This window comes from Plasmodium sp. gorilla clade G2, assembly GCF_900097015.1.
Source record: "Plasmodium sp. gorilla clade G2 genome assembly, chromosome: 3".
Lineage (NCBI taxonomy): Eukaryota > Apicomplexa > Aconoidasida > Haemosporida > Plasmodiidae > Plasmodium > Plasmodium adleri (nom. inval.).
This window is the reverse complement of record NC_041695.1, coordinates 117,501-141,808: the sequence shown is the minus strand read 5'-3', so window position 1 is coordinate 141,808 and position 24,308 is coordinate 117,501. Positions and strand designations below refer to the sequence as shown.

General features: G+C 18.7%; 8 protein-coding genes across 8 annotated transcripts in view; 4 read left to right on the top strand and 4 right to left on the bottom strand.

Moving 5' to 3' along the window:
• Positions 1-115: 115 nt before the first annotated feature.
• On the top strand, positions 116-886 carry PADL01_0303300 (1-cys-glutaredoxin-like protein-1; the record flags this gene model as incomplete). Its single annotated transcript, XM_028683203.1, has 3 exons — positions 116-328; positions 464-562; positions 683-886. The coding sequence occupies 3 exons, from the start codon at positions 116-118 to the stop codon at positions 884-886; spliced, it is 516 nt and encodes a 171-aa protein (XP_028536453.1).
• Positions 887-1,473: 587 nt separating this feature from the next.
• On the bottom strand, positions 1,474-2,023 carry PADL01_0303200 (60S ribosomal protein L44; the record flags this gene model as incomplete). Its single annotated transcript, XM_028683192.1, has 2 exons — positions 1,474-1,575; positions 1,811-2,023. The coding sequence occupies 2 exons, from the start codon at positions 2,021-2,023 to the stop codon at positions 1,474-1,476; spliced, it is 315 nt and encodes a 104-aa protein (XP_028536452.1).
• Positions 2,024-3,323: 1,300 nt separating this feature from the next.
• PADL01_0303100 (conserved Plasmodium protein, unknown function) lies at positions 3,324-7,625 on the bottom strand (the record flags this gene model as incomplete). The annotated part of the gene is made up of 1 exon (XM_028683181.1): positions 3,324-7,625. The coding sequence occupies one exon, from the start codon at positions 7,623-7,625 to the stop codon at positions 3,324-3,326; it is 4,302 nt and encodes a 1,433-aa protein (XP_028536451.1).
• A 3,525-nt stretch (positions 7,626-11,150) lies between these two features.
• Positions 11,151-12,728, top strand: PADL01_0303000 (EH (Eps15 homology) protein; the record flags this gene model as incomplete). Its single annotated transcript, XM_028683170.1, has 1 exon — positions 11,151-12,728. The coding sequence occupies one exon, from the start codon at positions 11,151-11,153 to the stop codon at positions 12,726-12,728; it is 1,578 nt and encodes a 525-aa protein (XP_028536450.1).
• A 1,034-nt stretch (positions 12,729-13,762) lies between these two features.
• PADL01_0302900 (inner membrane complex protein 1e, putative) lies at positions 13,763-15,334 on the bottom strand (the record flags this gene model as incomplete). Its single annotated transcript, XM_028683159.1, has 1 exon — positions 13,763-15,334. The coding sequence occupies one exon, from the start codon at positions 15,332-15,334 to the stop codon at positions 13,763-13,765; it is 1,572 nt and encodes a 523-aa protein (XP_028536449.1).
• Positions 15,335-18,129: 2,795 nt separating this feature from the next.
• Positions 18,130-21,042, top strand: PADL01_0302800 (inner membrane complex protein 1a, putative; the record flags this gene model as incomplete). The annotated part of the gene is made up of 5 exons (XM_028683148.1): positions 18,130-18,327; positions 18,486-18,635; positions 18,709-18,923; positions 19,032-19,843; positions 19,964-21,042. The coding sequence occupies 5 exons, from the start codon at positions 18,130-18,132 to the stop codon at positions 21,040-21,042; spliced, it is 2,454 nt and encodes an 817-aa protein (XP_028536448.1).
• A 1,057-nt stretch (positions 21,043-22,099) lies between these two features.
• On the top strand, positions 22,100-22,957 carry PADL01_0302700 (phosphatidylethanolamine-binding protein, putative; the record flags this gene model as incomplete). The annotated part of the gene is made up of 3 exons (XM_028683137.1): positions 22,100-22,187; positions 22,352-22,711; positions 22,812-22,957. 3 exons carry the CDS (start codon positions 22,100-22,102, stop codon positions 22,955-22,957), a joined length of 594 nt encoding a protein of 197 aa, XP_028536447.1.
• Positions 22,958-23,319: 362 nt separating this feature from the next.
• PADL01_0302600 (IBR domain protein, putative) overlaps positions 23,320-24,308 on the bottom strand; it is a gene marked incomplete at both ends in the record, with an annotated part of 1,791 nt that continues 802 nt past the window's right edge. Inside the window, one exon of the mRNA XM_028683126.1 lies at positions 23,320-24,308. This exon is cut by the window's right edge and continues 802 nt beyond it. Within this exon, the coding sequence (XP_028536446.1) occupies positions 23,320-24,308 (989 nt within the window).

Sequence of the window (24,308 nt, the reverse complement as noted above, 5' to 3'; positions counted from 1 at the left end):
GTTTGTATTTCTACGAACTAGCTATTTATGAGTTGTGTAGATAAAAAAAAAAAAAAAAAAAAAAAAAACCTTACCTGTTCATGTATTTTTATTTATTATTTTATTATTTCTCAAAATGTTAATAAAAAACAAATATGGAATTTTCTTTTCCTTGAGTAAAAATGTAATAATAAATAGTAATAGGCAATTATTTTCTTTTAAAAAAGTATCAAAAATTAACTTTAGCAATTCCCTGGATGATAAAAATAACGGAGTTACATCTGAACAATCGACACATTATAGTGGTACAAATGAATATAAAGATTTTGAAAAAACAGAAGTATATCAGGTGAATATATATGTATAATATAGTAATTACTATTTATATATTAATTTAAAAAAATAAAGTATGTTTTTATATAACTTAATGTTGTCTATTATTATTTTTTATTATATATTTTCTTTTCTTTTCTTTTTTTTTTAGACCTTGAAAATAAAAATTAAAGAACTACTTGAACAAGAGAAAATAGTTCTCTTTATGAAAGGGACACCAGAAAAGCCCTTATGTGGATATAGTGCAAATGTAAATTATTTTTGTTCCTCATAAATATTAAGATATATAAATAAATACAAATATATATATATATATATATATATATATATACATTTATATTTTTATTCTTTTATAATTAACATTGTGCAGGTAGTCCATATACTCAATAGTATGAATGTGAAAGATTATGTATACATTGATGTGATGAAAAATAACAACTTACGTGAAGCTATAAAGATTTATAGTAATTGGCCATATATACCCAATTTATATGTAAATAATAATTTCATAGGAGGATATGATATAATATCAGATTTATATAATAAAGGAGAGTTGGAAAACATTATAAAATAAAAAGATTTTTTTTTGTGGACACACGGAAATAAATTTATGTTTTAATTTTTTTTTTCAATTTTTTTTATGTTCTATTTTTAAACAAAGTACATTAATTATAATAATAACCATTTTTAGATCATAGCATTTTTATGATCCATGTATTTTTGAATTATATGTATATATATTATTACAAACGATTATCGTCACATATATAAAAGTATATGTTGTATATATATTTCCATTATTTTTTTAGGGTTAAACTATAAATTTATAATTTTCGAAATATAATTTAATTATTTACATGTGACTATATTATATACAGTCAAATAAAAAATTGTTGCAGTTTCTTAAATTTTTAAATTAAAAAAAAAAAAAAAAAAAAGAAAAAAAAAGAAAAGAAACGAAATGAAAAGAAATAAAATGAAATGAAAAGAATTTGTATTTTTTTTTTTTTTTCTTCATTCGTTAATATATACATAAAATTATATATATATATATATTTAAAAAAATATATCCTTATTTATTTTTCTTTGTATACAAAGTTTTTTTGGTTTCTTTCATTATAATGTTGATTCATGATTTATTTTTTTAGATATGTTTTAACTTCAATATACTGCTCCTCCCTTCTTTTTCTTATCAGCTCCCATTTCAAAAGTTTTACATCTTTTCATGGTTTGAAATCTTTTTTTCTTACATTTGGTACATTCCTGTATATAACAAAAAGGGAAAAGCATAAATATAGTCGATAATTATATATAATGCATTTAAAAATATATATATATATATATATATATATATATAAATGGATGATTATGCTAAACATTATAAAATGTTATAAAATTATATACAAAATTATTATTTTATTAAAAAAAAAAAAAAAAATACACATATAAAACAAAAAAAACAACGATGTAAAAAATTATAATTTATATATGTACTTACTAATTTAAGAACAATTTTTTTAGTAGTTTTAGCTTTCTTCTTAAAGACTGGTTTTGTTTGACCTCCAAAACCTTTTTGTTTCATGTCATATCTTCTTCTTCCTAATGATGATAATCTTTCTTTTCCTTTTTTATATTGACTGACTTTATGCATTGTATGTTTTTTACATTTGTTGCTACAGTATGTTTTTCTTGTTTTTGGAACATTCACCATTTTTAATAAAAGTAAATAAAATAATAAAAATATAATAAAAAAGAAGAAAAAATGAAAAAATTATATTAAATAATTGGAAATTATAAATGTATTTTATATAATGAAAATGTTAATTTTTTTTCTTTTTGAAACATTAATATAAATATATATTTTATATATATAATTATTATTTTTATATATATTTTTTAATATTATATTTTAATTTTATATAATAACAAAATTATTTTTATTTATTCTTCATAACTGAACAAAAAACAAAAAAAATTTCTTTTTTGTATTTTAAATAAATATTATTCTTTTTATAATAAAATAAATAAATAATAAAAAAGTAAAAATATATATCCAAATAAATGGTATTAATATTTTTTAAATTTTGTAAAAAGTTTGAAGGCCTTTTTTTTTTTTTTTTTTGTTCATTAATTTTTTATTATATATATATAATATATAATAAACATATACATAAATTAACATGAATATTTTGTGTTACTAGTTATTATTATTATATTATATATTTATAAAATATAGAAGAAAAAATAATATATATATATTAATATATAATAAATATATTATATATAAAAATAATAAGCTTTTTATTATATATGGTACATATAATTTTTCATATAATATTAATAAAAAATATATATAATAAATATTATATGTATATTATATATATATATTTTAATATGTGCTTTTTTTTCTCTGTTATCATTTAATTTGTTACTATATATTTTTGGAGATCAAAGTGGGGCTTGAATTTGAGGAGGAAAATTTTAAAAGGGCAAAATAAATTATACATATAAAATAAATACATATATATATATATATATATATATATAATATATATAATGCATATATTTGTTATTAATGTATTTTTTTATTATATTTAATTATGTTTTTATTTTGAAAGTTTTAAAAATTAAGGAATATAAGAAAATAATAAAAAAAAAAAAAAAAATATATTAAATATATATTATTTATTTAGGGTATTGTTATAAGTTATACCTCATGATATAAGATTTAGAAATGTATATAAAAATAATATATTTGAATTTTTATATTAAAAACAAAAAAATAAAATAACAACAAATAAAAAATAAAATATATGTTATGAAAAGTATTTATGATGTATATATATTCAAAAGTGTGATAATGAAACGGATATAGGTTATATATATATATATATATATATATATTAAATATATTTTTATTTTTATATTAATTTACTTTTACATGTTTTGATTTTTCAGTTTTTCTGTTTATATCTTTTAATAATATGATCTTTTTAATATATTTCATTATATTAATTTATTTTTTCAAATAATGCTTTAAATCTATCGTAAAACAAATAAATTACATTTTGAAGACACTTGAAAATTTTAATTTTTTCGTTATGATCATCATATGTAAGTATTTTTTTAATATTTTTATAAGTATCATAAGGAAGAATAATAATTTTTTTATGTTTTTTATTTTTAGATAGAAAAATATTTTTATTTTTTTTTGCACATATATAAGGGTTATACATATACATATTTATTAAAATATTATTAATTTTGAATGATTGATTAGTTTGATATTTTTTAAGTGTGTTATAATATTCATTTTTAACATCCATTTGTTGATAATTAAATTTTATGCTTAATTTGGTTTCCTGATTGTTTTCTTGATGATATGTTTTATTATATAGATGAATATATTCTTGTTGTTCTTTTTGATTTGTTTCTTTGAATGTTTCTTTAATTATTTCTTTTTCTGTTTCTTTGAATGTTTCTTTAATTATTTCCTTGTTTGTTTCTTTAAACGTTTCTTTAATTATTTCTTTATTTGTTTCTTTATTTATGTTTTCAGTGTTTATAGAAATGTTTGTCTTTTTATATAGGACGTGTGAATTTTTATTTGATATAATATTATCAATATATGAAGAAATAAAATGTTCAAAATTTAATACAATATAATTTAATTTGTTTTTTAATAACATATTTTCTTGTTTTATTGTATTCATTTGATTCATATGTTCTTTTAATATTTTTTGTAATTGGTCATTACTTATTTTAATATTTTCATTTTCTTCCAAATGGTTTATTATTTCATTTATGCTTATATCAATTGGGTTATGATTTATTTTGCTTGCATTTTTGATATCACATTTTTTTGAATCATTATTATAGTTGACATATATTTGTTTTTCTTCTTTATTTTTTTTATTTATATTTGTTTGTTCCTGTAAGTTTGATGGATAATGGATGGTATCATTTCTATTATAATCCTCAACAGTTTGTTCATTATATTTGTCACATGTTACACTTATATCATTTTGATATAGTATATTTTTTGATTCATTTATTTTTTCTGTCTGATATTTTTCTAGCTTTACTTCATTGTTTTTGGCTAGCTCACCATTTTTTAAAAGACATGTCAAAGGAATTACCACATTTTGGTGTTTTTTTTCTTTCATAAAAGGAAAAACATAAAGTAATAATTTTCTTTTATTTTCTTTACTTATTAAATCATGTGTGGCATAAATAAAAGTTGATAAATATTTTATAGAATCTTCTGTTTTGAATATTTGCAAATATTTGTGTATAACAAATATGATAATTATTTTGTTCATACATTTATTTATTAATTGTGTAAAATGATGACCTGAAACGGATAGTTTTTTTTTTTTTTTTTCCCCTCCCCTCCTTTCTTTTTGTATCCATTGATTGATCATATAAAAAGTTAAATAAAAGATAGGATTGATTTGATTAATAAATTCTACATTTGTAATTAATTTTTTGGATAAAATAAAAAAATAGCATATTTTATATAAATTATGTATATAATATTTTATATCATTTGGTATATAAATATTTGTTGTGTTAATAATATTTTGTTGTACTCCAATCTGTTGATATGTATTATTATCAAATAAGCGAATAAAAATTTTCACAACATTATCATACTCTTCTGATGGTTCATTAATTTCATTTTTGAATAATTTAAGAAAATTATAAATAGTTATATATTGTAAATATGTTATATTATAATCTAATAATGGATATGAAAATATATATTTATAATTGTTTAAAAAGTATGAAAACATAATTTTTCTCATGGCATAATTATTTTGAAGATACACATCATTAAATAAGTACGATAAATAAAATTGTATATTTATAGTATTGTTATGAAAAAATCGATCTTTTTGATAATAATGATTATATTTATGATTATCATCATTTTTATTCTCATGATTATTCATTTTGTTCGTATATTCGGTATAAAATAAAATTATATCATTTGTTAGTTGATATATATTCTCATTTATTTTACTAATACATATTTTCTTTTTTTCATTTGTAGTGACTTCCATTATTTTTTGATGAGCTACATGTATCTTATCATTTTCACTTATAGTATTATTTTGATTCAGAGGATTCATATTTTTTGGTTGTATTTTATTACATGTTAATAAGAATCTGATATTACTAAGTAATGAGAGAATTTTAAAAAAATTTTCATTTTTATAGTAATATTGTGTAATTATTTTGTCCATGTGATTATCATTATGAGATATATACATATATTTTTTTTTTAAAGTATTGAAAATAAAATCTAAAAAAAGGAAAAAGTATATCGAATTATTATTACATTCAGATTGAATTATATTATTTTTTGGAATATTTTTTAAAAATAACGATTTTTCATTTATCATATTATTTATATCTGTATTATTTGTATGATGAATATGAATTAATCTATTAATTATTTCTAATATTATTTCTTCATCTGAAAAAGTATTTGTATGTTGTACATATTTAATCTTTTTTACAACAATATATAATAATTCAATAGAAAAATTTATTAGATATTTATAACTTTCTATATCTGTTGAAATTAAATTATATTCATTTTGACTATTCTTAATAATATGTAAAGTTTTCATTTCATCATCTTGTTTTTTATAAACATCAGGATGATGATAATTATATGAAGAGTTATTATTCCATGTTACATCATTATCATTTAATATATTATTATGTTCTATATTATTAGATACAAAGGATATATCATAATTGTGTGGATTTGTTTTATATGGTACTTTTTTTTTTAAATTATAATTTTGTAGGTTATTAAGATCTTCTATATATATAGTAGTATCATTATTATAACTCTCATTATTCTTATCATGGTTAATATGGTTATTTAAATTTGTTGTATTATTCATGTCCCAGTTATATAATATTTTATAATTTTTATGGACATAATTGAAAGAGAAATTTTCCTTTTGTATATAAAAGAAATTATTATCTATTAGAGATGAAAAATATTTTGAGTTATTTTTTTCTTCTTGTGTCTTTTTTTCCTTTGATATATAAGAATGGTTCATGTAAAAAGATAGAATACTATTTATATATCTAAGTAATTTAATTGAATATGTATAATTATATTGATGAATATGTTTATTTATATTTTTATATAATGTGTTAAGTATAACATGTATGTAATTAATATGATTTTTTATATCATCATCTTTTATAATATATAGAATATTTATGACTTCTTTATAAATATCATGAAAGGTAACCTTCTTTTGTTTATTATTCACATTGATAGGATTATCTTTATTTTCATTATTATTATTATTATTATTATTATTTGTCATTAGGTGGTTTATATGAACACATATATTTTTTAATATGCAATTTTTTATTATATCAAGAAAGGGTATAACATTTAATTCTTGTTGTTCTTTTTCCTCTTCTTCATAAATATTTTCTTGTCTATCTTTTATTATCTCGTCATAACTATTATTACTATTGTATATATAATTTTTTACTATAGTATAATTTTTTTTTTTTTTTTTTGGTATGTATAGGTGAAATAAGGATACTAAAGGAAAAAAGTCCAAGTTGTTAATATTATTAGATAAATGACTAAAATAGTCGCTAGCTAATAATATATCTATTTCTTTATATATATTTATATTTACATTATAGTTTTTTAATAAAATGTGTAATATAAATGGATGTTTATTAATATGAACAACATTTTTAGTTATAATTTCTTTTTCATTTCCATCAAATTTGGACTGTACTGTTTGAAGAAGGTTATTATTTATCTTATTTATTAATAAAAAAATATTTTGTAAGGATGAGAATACATCATTATTTATGAATATATTATTAATAAATTTGTTTTGTTTATAATAAGATGATGTGTAATGTGCATTAATTACAATATTTTGTCCCTCCTTATTATAATCATAATGTTTGTTATTGTTATCATTATTATTGTTGTTATCATTATTAATATTATTATTATTATTATCCTTATTATGGTTGTATCGTATTTGTTTTGGTTTTTTTTTTTCTTGATAATTTATGGATTTATCTCCTGTACTTTTTTCCTTCTCTGCTATATAATCTTGAAGTACATGGAATTGTTTAAAATCTATAATATAAAGATTACATTTGTTATATATATGTTTGTTCTTATAAGGTATAAAACTGTATAAGAAAATAAAGTATAAGTTGTTTGTAATATTATTTATATTATATGGCATAAACCTATATGGGTTATTTATTTTATGACCGACATGTTTTGAAAATTTTAGCATATTTCGAAATTTTTATCATATTTTTTAAAAAAATTATAATATTAAACCATTACATAATTTTGTTCCTATATTTATCGTGTGTATAAAAGTTTATGGATAAGTAAGAATATATATGCATTGTACATTATTTTATTTTTAATATATTTTGTAATAATATATATATATATATATATATATATATATATATATATATATAGAAGGAGAGATTTTTTTTTTTTTTTTTTTTTTTTTTAATCATGTATTTTCATATATTTTCATATATTTTTATATATTTTTATATGTTTTCCATATTTTTGTGTTACATCATCATTTTATTATTTTCTTAGTTTATTTTTTTAAAAATTGGACGTTCATATAATTTTTATGTAATATACCTTCATATTAAATGTGTTATTATATTTATCATTATAAATATGGTATAACAAAAAAAAAAAAAAATTAAAAATAAAGCATACACATAAAAATATATATATATATATATATATATATATATATATATATATGTTATTATTAAATATACATATGCTCATACTTATATGTGCTATGAAAAAAATAAAATAGATAATATATTGCACATTAGAAATAACCATAACAATATATTATATATATATTTCCTTATATAAATGAATAAATTAAAAATGTTTATTTTTTTTTCTTATTGTAAGGTAAAAAAAATTATGAATTAAAGAATAATATATAAAAATGACGATACAATTTTAATATGTTTTCTATTTTTTTATGAACGAAATAGGAATTATATAATTTTAAAAATATCATATTTTAATACGACAAAAAAAAAAAAAAAAAAAAAAAAAAAATAAGTTATGTTGTATATTATTATTTTATCTTTCTAATGATATAATATTTGTATTAATAGACCCAAAATAGTAATACCTTAGGACAATATTTTCGATTTGGATATTATTGAAAGGTGTAAAAATTAAAAGAATAAATCAAGGGGGGAAAAAAAAAAATAAAACATATATATAAATATATATATATATATATATATATATATATATATATATATATACAACGGTGGGTATACATACTATTATATAGGAATATATACTTTTTATTTTTTATGAAAAAAGGAAAACAATCAAATAGCTTGATATTTGAATTATAATAAAATGTTCTTTTAGAACCACATTATTCTCTTCCACTTTCATAAAAACATAAGACATGGGCTTGATACATATAATAAAAATAATAAATTATAATTTTTTATGTTTATAAAATTATAAAACACATAAGGGTTTTAATTTTTTTATTATATATTATTATTATTTTTTTTTTTAAATATGAAATGGACACTATTTATATGAACGTCGAATGAACATAATTGATTTTCTTTTTACCTTTATCATCATAAAATATCAAGGAACTTTATTTTTATTTATACTATAAATGGTTATAAAATATATTATATAAGTATAATATATATATAAAATATTATACATAATAGATATAATTTTTTTTTTAAAGGATAACAATAAATGAAATAAATTATTTTTTTCTATTTATAAAAAAAAGCATATTAAAAAAAAATATTAAAAAAAAATATAAATAAATAAAATAAACATAATAATAAATAATGTATTTATAAAGAGCTATAAATTTTATACCATTATGAAAAAAAAAAGAAAAAAAAAAAGGATGTCCACAATTATAATATATAAAGAATAGGTACATAAAAAGAACAATGTAAAGAATATTTTGACAAAATAAATAATATGTTCTTATAAAACTAACAAAAAAAATATTTATATATTATTATATATATAATAATTTTTAATTTATTAAAAAATAATATAAATTCATAGAGAATAAAGAATTCTACAATGAAAATATAATTATATAAGCATAACATTGTAAATATTTTTATATTAAATTTAATAAATATATAAAAAAGGATTTAATTATATATAATAAATATAAAATATATATAATAACAAATTATTAAATATATTATTATTATTATATTATGCCAAAAAAATATGGTTACCCATGTTTTATAAATAATATAATATATTTTAAAAATACTACATATATTTATGTATATATATATATATATATATATTTATTTATTCTATTTTTTTTTTTTTTTTTTTTTGAAGAAAAAAAATATAATATTATATATAAATATATATATTAATATTTATATACATATTATGTATATAATATTATATATATATATATATATATTATTCATTGTATATTATATATTTATTTATTTTTTTATATATTTTAAAAAAAAGTCAATCAAGTATAAAAAAAATAAAAATATATAAAATTACGGTTGATTTATTTTAATATAAATTTTTTTTTTTTCTTTTTTTTTTTATATAAACCCAGTAAAAAATAATGTTTTTATTTCATTTTATTTAACTTTTATGATTATTAATTTTTTATAAAGATTTTATTATATATATATATAATTATATATATATATATATATATATATTATATTTTTTTTTTTTTTTTTTTTTCTTTTTTCATTTATATATTATATATTGTTAATAATTTCTAAAAAATTACATATTATAATATATATATATTTATATATTTAATATGTTTATATTATATTTTATAACATAATAATTAAAAAATATAATAATATGAAGAAAGACGTTAACGTGTATATATTTATATATACATAATTACCTTTATAAATGCATATGTTTTAATAATTCACATAATATATATATAATTATAATAAAATATTATATAATTAAATGTATTTTATATAATGTATATGTTTTTTCCTTTTTTTTTTTTTTTTTTATATATATTTATAATAGATATACAATAAAATATATATGAACATTTGATTGGATATATAAACATATAATATATTATATATATATACATATATATATATTTATTTATGTCCACTGTTCACATTTTATTATTATTTTTTTTTTTTAATTTTCCTTATTTTTCTCAAAATGAAGAATTTCAAAAATGAGAAAAGATGAAATTACATATTTTTATAATATAGAATATAATGTGAACAAAAATTAAAGGAATAATTTTTTATTAAGATGTTTTTTTTTTTTTTTTTTTAAAATGACAGAAGTTTTTATGTTTAGTTTTGTTTTTGGTTGTTTTAATTTTTTTTTTTCATTATATATATAATATATATATATGTTTATGTTTATGTTTATGTTTATGTTTATGTTTATGTTTATGTTTGTGTTTATGTAGTTATTTCTAGTTATAAATTATTATGACACTTTCTTTTGATGATAAAATTATGTGGTACATATTTGAATGTAAATTTATATGTACCTATAATATTCATATGAAGCAAGACACACACATAAATAGATAAATACAAATATATATATATATATATATATATATATATATATATATATATATTTATTTATATAATATATATGTGTGCACTCTTCCTTTAAGTGATATTTTTTATTATTATTATTTTTTTTTTTTTTTTTTTTAATTCTTTATATTTTCCTTTTTTTTTTTTCGTACATGTCATTATATATGGTTGAAAGGATGAGGAAGCTTTTATACAGAACGGAGGAGGAGACAGTGGTATATGACAATGTGTTGGAAGGTCTGTATTCTTTATATAAAACATATATATTAGATTTAGAAAAGGAATTTATGTATTATCATTTTTATAAACCTTTATTAACAAGTGGTGATTTTTTATCAAAGCCTATGATATTATTATTAGGTCAATATTCAACAGGTAAAACAACATTTATTAAACATTTAATTGAAAAAGAATATTGTGGTATGAGAATAGGTCCTGAACCTACTACTGATAAATTTGTAGCTGTTATGTATAATGAGAAAGAACAATTAATACCAGGTAATGCTTTAGTAAGTGATATAACAAAACCATTTTCACAACTAGAAAGTTTTGGTAATAGTTTTTTATCTAAATTAGAATGTTCTAATACATCTAGCGAAGTATTAAAATCTGTAACTATTATTGATACACCAGGTGTTTTAAGTGGCATAAAACAAATAAGTCGCGGTTATGATTTTGAAAAAGTAATATATTGGTTTGCACAACGAGTTGATTTAATATTATTAATTTTTGATGCTCATAAATTAGATATATCAGATGAATTTAGAAGATGTATACAAGCTATAAAAGGACAAGATTCTAAAATTCGTATAATATTAAATAAAGCAGATACAATAAATACTCAACAATTAATGAGGGTTTATGGTTCATTAATGTGGTCTTTAGGTATTGTTATAAATACACCAGAAGTTAATAGAGTTTATATTGGATCTTTTTGGGATAAAAAATTAATGCATGATGAAAATAGAACTATATTTGAAGAAGAAGCATCTGATTTGTATAAAGAAATTTCTAAGATTCCTAGAAATTCTACAATGGTTAGATTAAATGATTTTATTAAAAGATGTAGAACATTAAAAGTTCATATTTATTTATTAACACATTTAAGAAAAAAATTACCATTTTTTAAAAAATTCCTAAATAAAAGAAAAATTGTCAATTCTTTAGAAAAAATATATGAGGAAGTTTCTAAAGATTATAATTTACCACTTGGAGATTTCCCTCCTGTACAGTTTATGAAAGAAAAATTATTAGATATGGATTGGTTGAAAATTCCTAAATTAGAAACTAAAAAAATTGATAGGATAAATAAAGTTTTAAATACACATATACCACAATTATTAGAAATGATTCCAAAAGAATCTGTTACTGTTGAAGTATCAAGATTTGAAAATCAAGAAGGTACTATTGTTGAAAATAAACTAACACCATTCTTAGAATTAACATCAGGAGAAATACCCTTATGGGTAAAACAAAAATATTTATTAAGCCCAATTGATACTTCAAAGTATTCTGATGATTTTTATAAACTTGGTCCAAATGATTTTGGAAAATTATCAGGAGAACAAGTTAAACAAGATCTAATAAAAAGTAAATTACCAAGTGCCGTTCTACATAAAATTTGGAATCTAGCAGATATAACAGAAGATGGATATCTCGATCTATTTGAATATTCCTTAGCTAGACATTTCATAGAAATGAAAATTGAGGGATTCGACTTACCTGCCAAGGTACCCAAAGATATTATTAAATAAAAAAATATATAAAAATAAAAATAAAAAAGCACCTGAGTTATAAACACAGATGATTTTAAGAAAAGTAATATATTTTATGTAAATTTTGAAAAGGGATCATTTATAAGATCATATATATTTTTTAATTAATTAAAAATGGAAATAAAAATATTAACACATATATATATACATATGTGTAATTATTTTTATATATGTCTAAATCAATTCAAAAATTAAGTATATATTTCGTGGAAACCCTTATTTTTTATTTAACCTCACATATATATATATATATATATATATATATGTATATATGTTTTTATTTATTTATTTATTATTCATATGTATATGTTTTTATTTATTTATTCATATATATATATATTTTATTTTTATTTTTTTTATATATATCCTTATGAAAATATAATATTAATACCATATATTTTTTAAGTATTTTTAATATTTTTGTTACCCCTTTTTTGTTGATTTTTACACAGTTTAAGTAATAAAACTATATATTTGTTTTAAATTTTAAACATGTTTTAATGTTTTTCTGGATTATCTCATATACAAAAAAAAAAAAAAAATATATAATATGTCTATTATATTTATATATTTGGAAGCAAGAGCCTTTCAACATTATATATATATATATATATATATATATATTACTTTCGTCTTATGTGCATTTTTTTATCTTCCCTGTAATGACTTATATTATTAATATTTGGGGAAGGGATAAATTAACAAATTTAGAAATGCCACAAAATAAGTGGTGAATAAATAGTTCACATTAGTGTTATATTTTATTTTTATTTTTTTTTTTTTAATTCATTGATGAAGTAATAAATAGAAAAAATAAAAATAATAAAAAAAAAAAAATGAGAAAATTAGATATGTAAAAGTTAATATGTGGAACATATGTATATACATTTGTTGGTGTTCAAAATAATTAAAATATTCAATAAATAAATAAACATTTTTACATATATATATATATATATATATAAAACAATTTAGAGACCGTTATAATTTAGGGTATTTTATTTTTTTATTATTTATGCATGCTCAGTGTGGGATGATGAGAGGACAGGAGAAGGTGAGGAATAAATATTATTGGCAAAATCTTTTGTTGTATATGTTTGTGGGATATTTACAGAATAATTATTTTTTAGAACTGCGTTATTTTCATAAGGCATGTTATTATTAATTTTGTTATTTGTTATAACATTATCATGAAAATGTTTGAAATTTACATTTGAAGGTATATTATTATGATGTATTATATTGTCCATATTATTTATATTATCGTTAGGATTAAATTGATTAAGACCACCATTTTGATTATAGTTATTAAAATTATTTGAATTACTTATGATAGAAGTTTTTTTATTATTATAGTTATTATAAAATTGTTTTTGGCTTTTATCATTATGTAATAATAATTCAACGGATGGACTTGCATGACTAGAATTTCTGGAATCATTTCTATTAAGATTAAAAATAAAGCAGTTTTTATTTTTATTTTGTTCGATATTGTTTTTTTTATTTGTTGACATGTCTATATTATTATCTTCTTGATAATATAATGGTAATAGGTGTGGGTTATTCATAGCATCTTTTGGTATAGGGTGTTCTATAATTCGTTGAACATGAACAGGTACAGGTATTTCTTTATATCTTGCTTCTATTTTAGGGCATAAGAATTCTTGAACTATTTGTAATTCTACAGGTACAGGTACATTTCTATCAACTATTTTTTCTACTGGAAATGTTCTATAATGTGCCATAGGTATTTCTACTGGTTTTGGTATATGTCTATATTGTGGTGAAACAATATTTCTATATATATGTTGTACATGTGGTACTTCAACAATTTTTTCAACATGATAAGGTCTATCTACAATTTGAGTATATGGTATATCTTTTTGTACTACTTCTGGTATATATTCTGGTATTTCTTGTATTTTTTCTATATCAATATTTTTTAATTCGATTTGTGGTATTTCTACAATTTTTTCTTTAACAATTTTTTTAGGAACAGGTATAATTCTTTCTTGTACCATAATTTTTGGTACTTCTATTATTTTTTCTTGATATACATATTGTGGTACTTCAACAATTTTATCTACTACTTTAATTTGTGGTACCTCTACAATCTTTTCTTGAAATATGGTTTTTGAACATTTTTTTATTCTTTCATGTATCACAGGTTTAGGTATATGTATTAACTTTTCTTGTAATATAACATGAGGTACTTCAACTAACTTTTCTATATATTGTACTTGTGGAACTTCAATAATTTTTTCTTCAATTTCTGGTTTCATAATTTCCACAATTTTTTCTTGTATTAGTGGTTTTAAGATACGGGCATTTTGGGGAGGACAATCTACAAAATTTTCGTACTTTTCTTGGTTCATACTATTTTGTGAGAACATATTTTTTTCAACAGAATAATTATTACCATAATAATTATTATAATTATTATTATGATGATTATCATTTGGATTATACATGTTTTCGTTATCGTTTTGTGACAACATCCCTTCTTCTTTTCTGTCTTCTTCATTTACGTTGCAAAAATTGTACCCGCAATTTTTGCTCTGGCTGGAATCATTACACTTGACCATTTTCTTGTACTGACGAGAGTGTGTCGTAAGGTATAAACAGAAGTATATAAGATAAATATATAAATAATATAAATATATATATATTATAATTATGTTTGTTTGTTTGTTTTTGTTTTTTTTTTTTTTTTTTATATATTTATATAGTTGTAATATTTACAGGTCATCATATGTGACTTACAAAATATAACAATAGAAGGAATAACCTTACCTCAGAAAAATATGTATATACAAAAACAATTGAACAACAAATATTAAAAAAAAAAGAAACAAAAAAGATAAATGTTATATTAAATATATATATATATATATTTTTGTAGACAAAAGAATGTTGATAGTACAAAATAGCTAAAAAAAAAAATCCCCAAAACAATAAAATATAAATAGTGAAATCTTAATTTGAATTAAATAAAATGTATTTATAATATAAATTTTTAATTATATATAAGTCTATATATTATGTATTTTTTCTTTTATAATTTTTGTTTATGTTTTTTCACAAAAATTAAAATAAACATATAAATGATCACATATATATATAATATATTTATTTCTTATATGTGCGAAAATAAAAAAATAATAATTAACAACTTTGTATTAATTCATGCACAACATTCGCGTGTGAGAAAAATTAAAATATATTTTATAGAAATATATATATATATAATATATATATATATAAGAAATGTGTAATATTATATATATGAAATGAATAGAAACAATAAAAATTCATTATTTTTATTAGATGGTTTATTTTTTATTATTTTATTTATTTTTTTTTTTTTTTTGTCTAATAAAAAGAAATAGAATTTATTTCAATATGGGTATTCATTACATATATAAAAAAAAAAATTCTTTTTGCTTATTTAAGGATATAAATTCAATAGAAAAAAAAATGTTCCGTTTTTTCCAATTATATAGAATAAACATGTGTGTAAAATTTTTTATATATTATTTGGTATTACTTGTAGGATAAATATTAATTATATATATATATAGTTAATTTTTTTTTTTTTTTTTTTTTTGACACTCCTACACATACTGATGTTGTTATGAATGGACGTCAGGGGGTACGTATAAATTTTAACAAATTTGATAATGTGAAAATATTACATATATATATATATATATATACATATTTTAGTGTGTAAAATATATATATAATGTTAAAACATAATAAATATATTTATAATATATTTTAATTTGAACAGTTTTTTCTATATAATAACTATTTATATTGTCCATTTTTTTTTTTTTTTTTTTCCAATATTTTTTTAGAATTTTAGAACAAAAAAAAAGGTATTATATATGTGAATAAAAATATATATACATATATATTTTAAAGAAAAAAGAAAGAAATTAAATACTTAATGTATATAAATTCTATATAGGTAATAATTATATATTTTTTGTACTAATTGTGCAAAAAAGTGCACAACATAAAGTATAGTAGTTTTTAAAAAAATTATATATACATTAATAGATATGTTAAAAAAAAAATAATAATTATATTTATAAGAATAATATTACAACGTCATTTTATGAGAGGTGATAATATGTAGATTTAATGTAGACTTAAATTTAAGAGTTACCATATACATGTACATATATATATATTATTTTATATTTCTAAACATATATATTTATTTTTTGTATTATTATTTGTTCCTTTCTATATAACTATAAATTTAAGGAAAACATTTCTAATCTTTAATATATTTATAATACATTTATAAGTGATGTTCAAAAAAAAAAAGAAAATTTTTTTTTAATTTGTACATGAAAATGAATGAACCTAAAATGAGCTCGTTTTTTTTTTTTTTTTTTTTTTGTACTATTGCACAAGATTGCATTTTTAAAAAAAGAAAAATATAGATCTATATATAAAAATATATATATATCGAATAAAAATGAAATAAATCTAGTGATAATATAATATATATATATATAATATTATTATTATATTCTTAAAAATAAAAAGAAATTCCTTATAATCCTTCTCATGTACAATATATAAAACCCATTTTCTTTATTTATTTTTTACATTTAAGGTAATTAAAAAAGAGGTCCTGAAATAAAAATATAATAAGGTCTATAGAATAAGCATAAATTCAAGACATAAAAATAAAATTTCAAATGTGTGATTTATATATATATATATCATAAATTGTTATCGTATGTATGTGCCTATATGGTTTCTTCTTTATTGTATTAGAATTTAACCTAACGTTGTTATTTTATCTGTCTTGTAAAAAAATAAAATAAAAAAATAATAACTTCTTCACAGTTCTATTATTCTATCATGTATAATTTTTTTTTCTTTCATATGTGCAATAAATATGCACACTAATGGCAATGAACTATTATCATATAAAAGAATTAAAATAGTTATATAACCAAAAAATATATATAATGTAACTGTTGTTTTGTATAATATATAATGTAATGAGTACCTTTTCTTATAATTAAGTTAAATAAAATAAAAATATATATATGAATGAAAAAAAAGGGATTATTTTTTTTACAATAATATATATATATATATATATATTTTATACTTATATGTTAAGGTCTTAATCTCATATAAGAAGTACCTATTAATACAAACCACATATTTTATTTTAGTGTTGTCGTTTTAAAACATATTACATATTAATAAAAGATTTATAATATTTTTACTTGGAAAAAAAGAAAAAAAAAATATATAAGGATAAGATAAAAAAAAATCACTTGAGAATTTTATTTTGTGTATTATTATATTTAAGATTTTGTACATTTTTTTTGATTTAATATAAAAAATGTTTAATGCTTGTCAATTAAATAGTAATTGTTGTAATGAAGAGTCAGAAGAAGCGAGGGAATCTATGAATCGAAAGTATGATGGTAAATATGAGGAACACATAATAAATGAAAATTCAGATTTAAAAAAAATTATTGAAGGGAAACCAGATCTTGACAAAGCTGTTGAAATAGGTCAACACACTGAAAGAGAATACGTAAGTAAAAAAAAAAAAAGAAAAAGAAAAAATCATTATAAATATAATTAAATTGAATAAAATGAAAAAATTAATGGCATTATATATAAGTACTTATCCATTTTATATTTATTCGTGTTCCTCATTTTAAATGTGAAAAATTCTTTATTTTTTTTTAGGTTGCTATAACGGCTTATCAACCAGTTGATATTGTTACAAGAACAGTAGAAGTTCCTTTTGTTAGGACCATAGAAACGACTGTTCCAAAGATTGTGTATGAAGAAAAGATAAAGGAAGTACCAAGATATATTTCAAAATATATAGAAAAGGTAATAATTATACATACATATATATATATATATATCAAAATATATATAATGTTTTTAATTTTTTCTATGTTAGGTTGTTGAAGTTCCTGAAGTAAAGTTTGTAGACAAAATTATTGACGTACCTGATATACAGTATTGTCTTAAATACGTACCAAAAGTAGAGATACAAGAAAATATTATAAAACGACCAGTATTTCATAAAAAGTTTGTTGAGAAAATAGTGGAAGTACCTAAAGTCAAAGAAATGAAAAGATTTCATGAAGTGGAAACTGTTGAATATGTTATAAAGTAAATGGCACAAAAAATTAAAATATATATGTATATATATATATATATATTTGTGTGTGTGTGTGTTTTTTACTTATTATATTTATTTTATATTTTTTTTCATTTTAGGTATATTCCTAAGGATTATTCCAAAAGTACGAAGAAAGAAAATGAAACTACAACAGGTTTAAATGAAACAAACAATGATGAGGAAGACAGAAATGTAGAACATCCTAATTTAAATATTAGAGATGGTACAAGATTAATTAGAAATGGTCCTGTTTTAGTACAACAAGAGAATGTAATTATAGAGCATCCTACTACAGAAATGCATACATCTATTACTTCTTCTGGTACACGAGAAAACGTTTCTTGTTTTTGTAATAAAAATGTTCAATGTAATAGACAATCGAATTGTTATAACCTTAGTAGTACTTGTATGTGTAATGAAAGAACCATGAATGAATTGAAAGAGAACAATAATTCTATGTTACATAATCCAAGAATTGAACAAGTATTCAAGCCTAAAATAGTAAAGAATATAGAAGTACAAAAACATGTTCCTATATCTGTTGATGTTCCTGTACCTTATATGGTACCTAAACCAGTTGTAGTTAATGTTGATGTACCTGTATTAAAATTTAGGGATACATTTGTTCCTGTACCGGTCAGAAGAAAAATTATTCCAAAAATAAAATGGATATCAGATGTATATCAAGTAGATTGTATAAAAGAAAAGCCTTACTTAAAGATACAAGATGTTATAAAACCAATTCCATGTGATGTTGATATTAAATATAGGAAATATATGGAAAAGGCTTGTGCAGTTAATCCAAATGAGTTAGCACAAGATGATGTTCATGCTATGTGGATGAGAGTGAATGCTCATTTAGCTGAGAAAAAAAAGAAGGAATATGGTGATTTCTATCCATATTATAAAAGTAAAAAGATACACAAATATATATATATATATATATATATATATATATATATATATATATGAATAGAAATCTTATGTATATTTAATAATATATATGATTTTTTTTTTTTTTTTTTTTTAGATGAGGGAGAAAGTGACAACAAAATGGAGGGTCACGAAAGTACAAACGACGAAATTTGTAAAGAGGAAGAAATTATATACTTAGAAGAAGACGAAGAAAGTAAATTTATTAAAAAAGATGGAAATATAAATAATTTAGAAATAAATGAAAATATAAATAATATCGAAATAAATGAAAATATAAATAATATCGAAATAAATGAAAATATAAATCATGAAGAAATACATGAAAATATAAATCGTGAAGAAATAAATGAAAATTTGAGTGTAATGAAAGAAAATCATAATATATATAAAAATGAAATAAATAATGATGTTCCACATATTAATAAAGATGATGAAAAAGAGAATGTTATTGTAGAAGAACATATATTCGTTAGAAATAAAAGTAATATAGAAAGAGAAAAAGTAGATGATATAATAAATGTACCAAAAGAATTACGATTTAAAGATGATAATAATATGCATCCGGCAAGTTATGATATTAATATGAACTTGAATGAAAATGAAAAAACATATCTTTTTGAAAACTGTGATATATTTATGAATGAAATGAAAGAAGATATAGAAAAAAATAAAAATAATAACACATCAAATAAATATATTGAAGAACAACTTACTGCCTCTTTATATCCATCTCATCCATTAGCTATGACATATTTACAAAATAAATGGATACAAACAGATACATTAAGAACACATGAACTTTACAATCATGATTTTATTAGAGCTAGCGTAAATGCAAACTATAATTTACAAAGTGGTAATATAGTAATGTCAGATATTATGAGAAATAATGAATTTTTAAAAAGTGCTAATCCAATTATATCACCATTTAGTCCTGGAAATATTCGTAATTTAGAAAATTATTATAATAATTTAATAATTCAAAATTTAGATCAGCAAAACAAACAATCCAATTATTATCAACATATGAATAACCAAATAAATTATGATAATTATAATAATTATGAAAATTTTGAAAATCACCAAATAAAATTATATGAACAAGTCATAAAAGAAGAAGAACAAAATGAAAATTCAAATAGTAAATGTTGTAACTATTTTTGTGATAAATAAAATACAAAATGAAGAAAATATAATTTAGTTTGTATTATTTATTTATTTATTTTTTTTTTTTTTTGTAGTGCATATTAATTGTCTACAAAAGTTTGGACAAGTTAATAAGCAATATATATGTATTATATATATGTCTGAAGAAATACAAAGAATATATTTATATATATATGTTCTATATTATTAATGTTACTTTTCACATTTTTTACAAAATTAATTTTGTTACATATACCTGGTTTATATTTTATGAAATATATAAAAACAGGTCATGTGAAGGTTGCAACAAAAAAAAAAAAAAAAAATAAATAAAATAACTATATATATATATATATATATATATATATATATATATATATATGTAATGTTTTATTGTATAAATTTATTATTTTATAATAAACTATGAATATATATATATATATTTCAAATTCATATGTACATGTATCATTGTCTAATATGTGTCCTCAAATTTGTTATATATATGTTACTATAAATAAATATTTTTAAATATTTTATATTATATGTTTTTTTTTTTTTTTTCTGATATGTAAATATAGATTCAAATTATAACAACATATGACATATATGCGTGACCTTAAAAAAAAGGGAAAGAATAATATTTATAACTTCTTATGTTTGTTATTTTTTATTGTGTATATATTGTATAATATATTAAAAGACAGATACAAAGTAAAATAAAACATATTAATAAATGTGATAGAATACAGAAGAAACATTTTTGATAAGAAGATATATGTTTGTAAAAGGGACATTACATCACATATATATATATTTATATATTTTCGTTGTATATACATTGGTTCAAACAAATTGAACTCTTCAGCTATGTTTTCTGTTCTTTTCTTTTTTTTTCACTTATATGTAATATTTTTCTATTTTTTTTATTAAGAAATATTTATATATTTAAGGAGAGAATGTGTAAATAGATAAACAAAATTATTAAAACGAAAAAAAATATATATATATATATATATGTTTGTAAAATTTTTCATATATACCTCATTTTTATGATTTTCTTTTGTTCATTTTAATTATATTAAAAATGTTTAATCTTAAATATGCAGTCTTATTATGGTATTATCTCTGTAGTGTTGGATATATTTGGGGTGATATTAAGTTGATAAATTCAGGTATTCAAATTATTAATAAAAGAAAAAAATAAAATTTACGTATATTTGGATAATAATTAAGTTATTTTATTGTTATTATAATATACACATGTATATTCCTTTTTTTTTTTTTTTTTTTTTTTTTTCCTCCTATATATATTCATATATAAACAATTATATGTTAGACTTTGGAGAACATCATTGCGATAGTGAGAAAGTAAAAATATTAGATTCCAAATATTATAACAAAGATTGTGGTGGAGAAAATGCATTGCCTACCTTTGAATGGCTAGATAAAAACAATGGAACAAAATCTTATGTTATAACATTGACAAGCATGAATAATTCTACTAAGGTTGTTCATTTTATAGCATGGAATATACCTAGACATATAAATGTAATAAATAATTTTACTAACTTTGAAGAAATGAATGCAGTAATTGGTTTCAATTCTTTTAAAAAAAGAAGTTATGAAGGTCCATGTTCTACAAATGAGCTACAAGATCAATCAACTGAATGTTTAAAATTTAGCATATATGCTTTAAGTATGAAAATATAATATAATGTAAATGTATTATGATAAATATATATATATATATATATATATATATGTACGTTGATTACATTTTATTATTTAATTTATAGAAAATGAGCGTATAGAACTTTCTGATGATGCAGATTATTTTGAATTAATAGCTTACTTGAAAAGAATGAGCAGAGAGGAACACATTGTTATTGATAATTTATATTTGTATTCTTTATGCATACCCAAAAAGAAAATACACGTATAAGTAAAAAAGATAATAAAATGATTATCATATATATATATATATATATATATATATGCGTGTGTGTATATTATCACATTTCTTCTTACTTGATCACGAAAGCGTTACATTTTATCTTTACATAAAATATTTTTTATATCAAATGACACATGAAAATCATCGTAATTTTAATTTAAAAAGTAATAAAGCGTTTTATATTAAAAAAAAAAAAAAGAAAAAGGGCAAAAAATAAAAGAATATAAACATATACATACATATATATATATATATATATATATATATATTTTATCGTGTGACATTTATAATGCCATGAAACATTTAAATTTTGTTATGTTTTTAAAAAATGTGTTAATTTAAAAAGGGTACTAAACAAAATTATTTTCCATAAAATCACAAATATTTTTAAAAAATATATCAATCAATTCAGTAAGTTGTTGTATATCCCTAACAATATTATTATCTGTATTATTTTTAAATTGTGATAAGTTTATATCTTCTGTTTTGGTTTGTAAGATATCAAGATTTTTTTCTAGTTCTCCTTGATGATATTCAAAAAGATGTTTCTGATTATCACTTTTCCAATTTGAGAAGTATGCATATGTATAGGACCATTTTAATATTTTTCTACATTTTATAATTTGAATAATGGCATCCTCAAAGAATTTCATTCTATTTAAATGAATGTTATAATTTTTACAGAAATTATATAAAAAGAGTAGTTGTGTATGTATAGAAAAGTTTTCAGCATATTGGTGAGCATTAAATCTTGATTTAAAGTGATTATATTTATTGAGTATTAGATGAGAATTTCTTTTTTCCTCATAATGTTTTTTTTCCTCATGATTATTTTGTATCTTATCATTGTCATTTATTTTATGTGTGTCCTGTTTTTCTTCATCATGACCTTTTTCTATGTCATCTCTTTTTTTATCAGTTTTTTTTTTTTGTTTTTTTTGTTCGTTATATTTGGAGTTATGTTCCAAATATTTGTTACATTTATAAAATCCACCTTTATGATTTTTCCAGTTATCAAGGCATAACCAACAAAAGCTGTAACCACATATACATTTGACATTCATACATCCTGAATTTTTTTCGATAGGTTTATTACAATTAGGACACATTTTTGTATATGCATGTATCCATTTCATATTATGATCATCATTATTTTCGAGTTCATACCATTTTTTAATAAATGAACATATAAGAGGTCTATGAAATTCATGTGAACATTCAAAACAGAAGTGATATCCACATTTACAGATGACATTATTATTATTTAACATGACAGATTGAATTATATATGGGCATGGATTGTTTGGACATTTTTTTAAATCTTTACTTTTTTTTATAT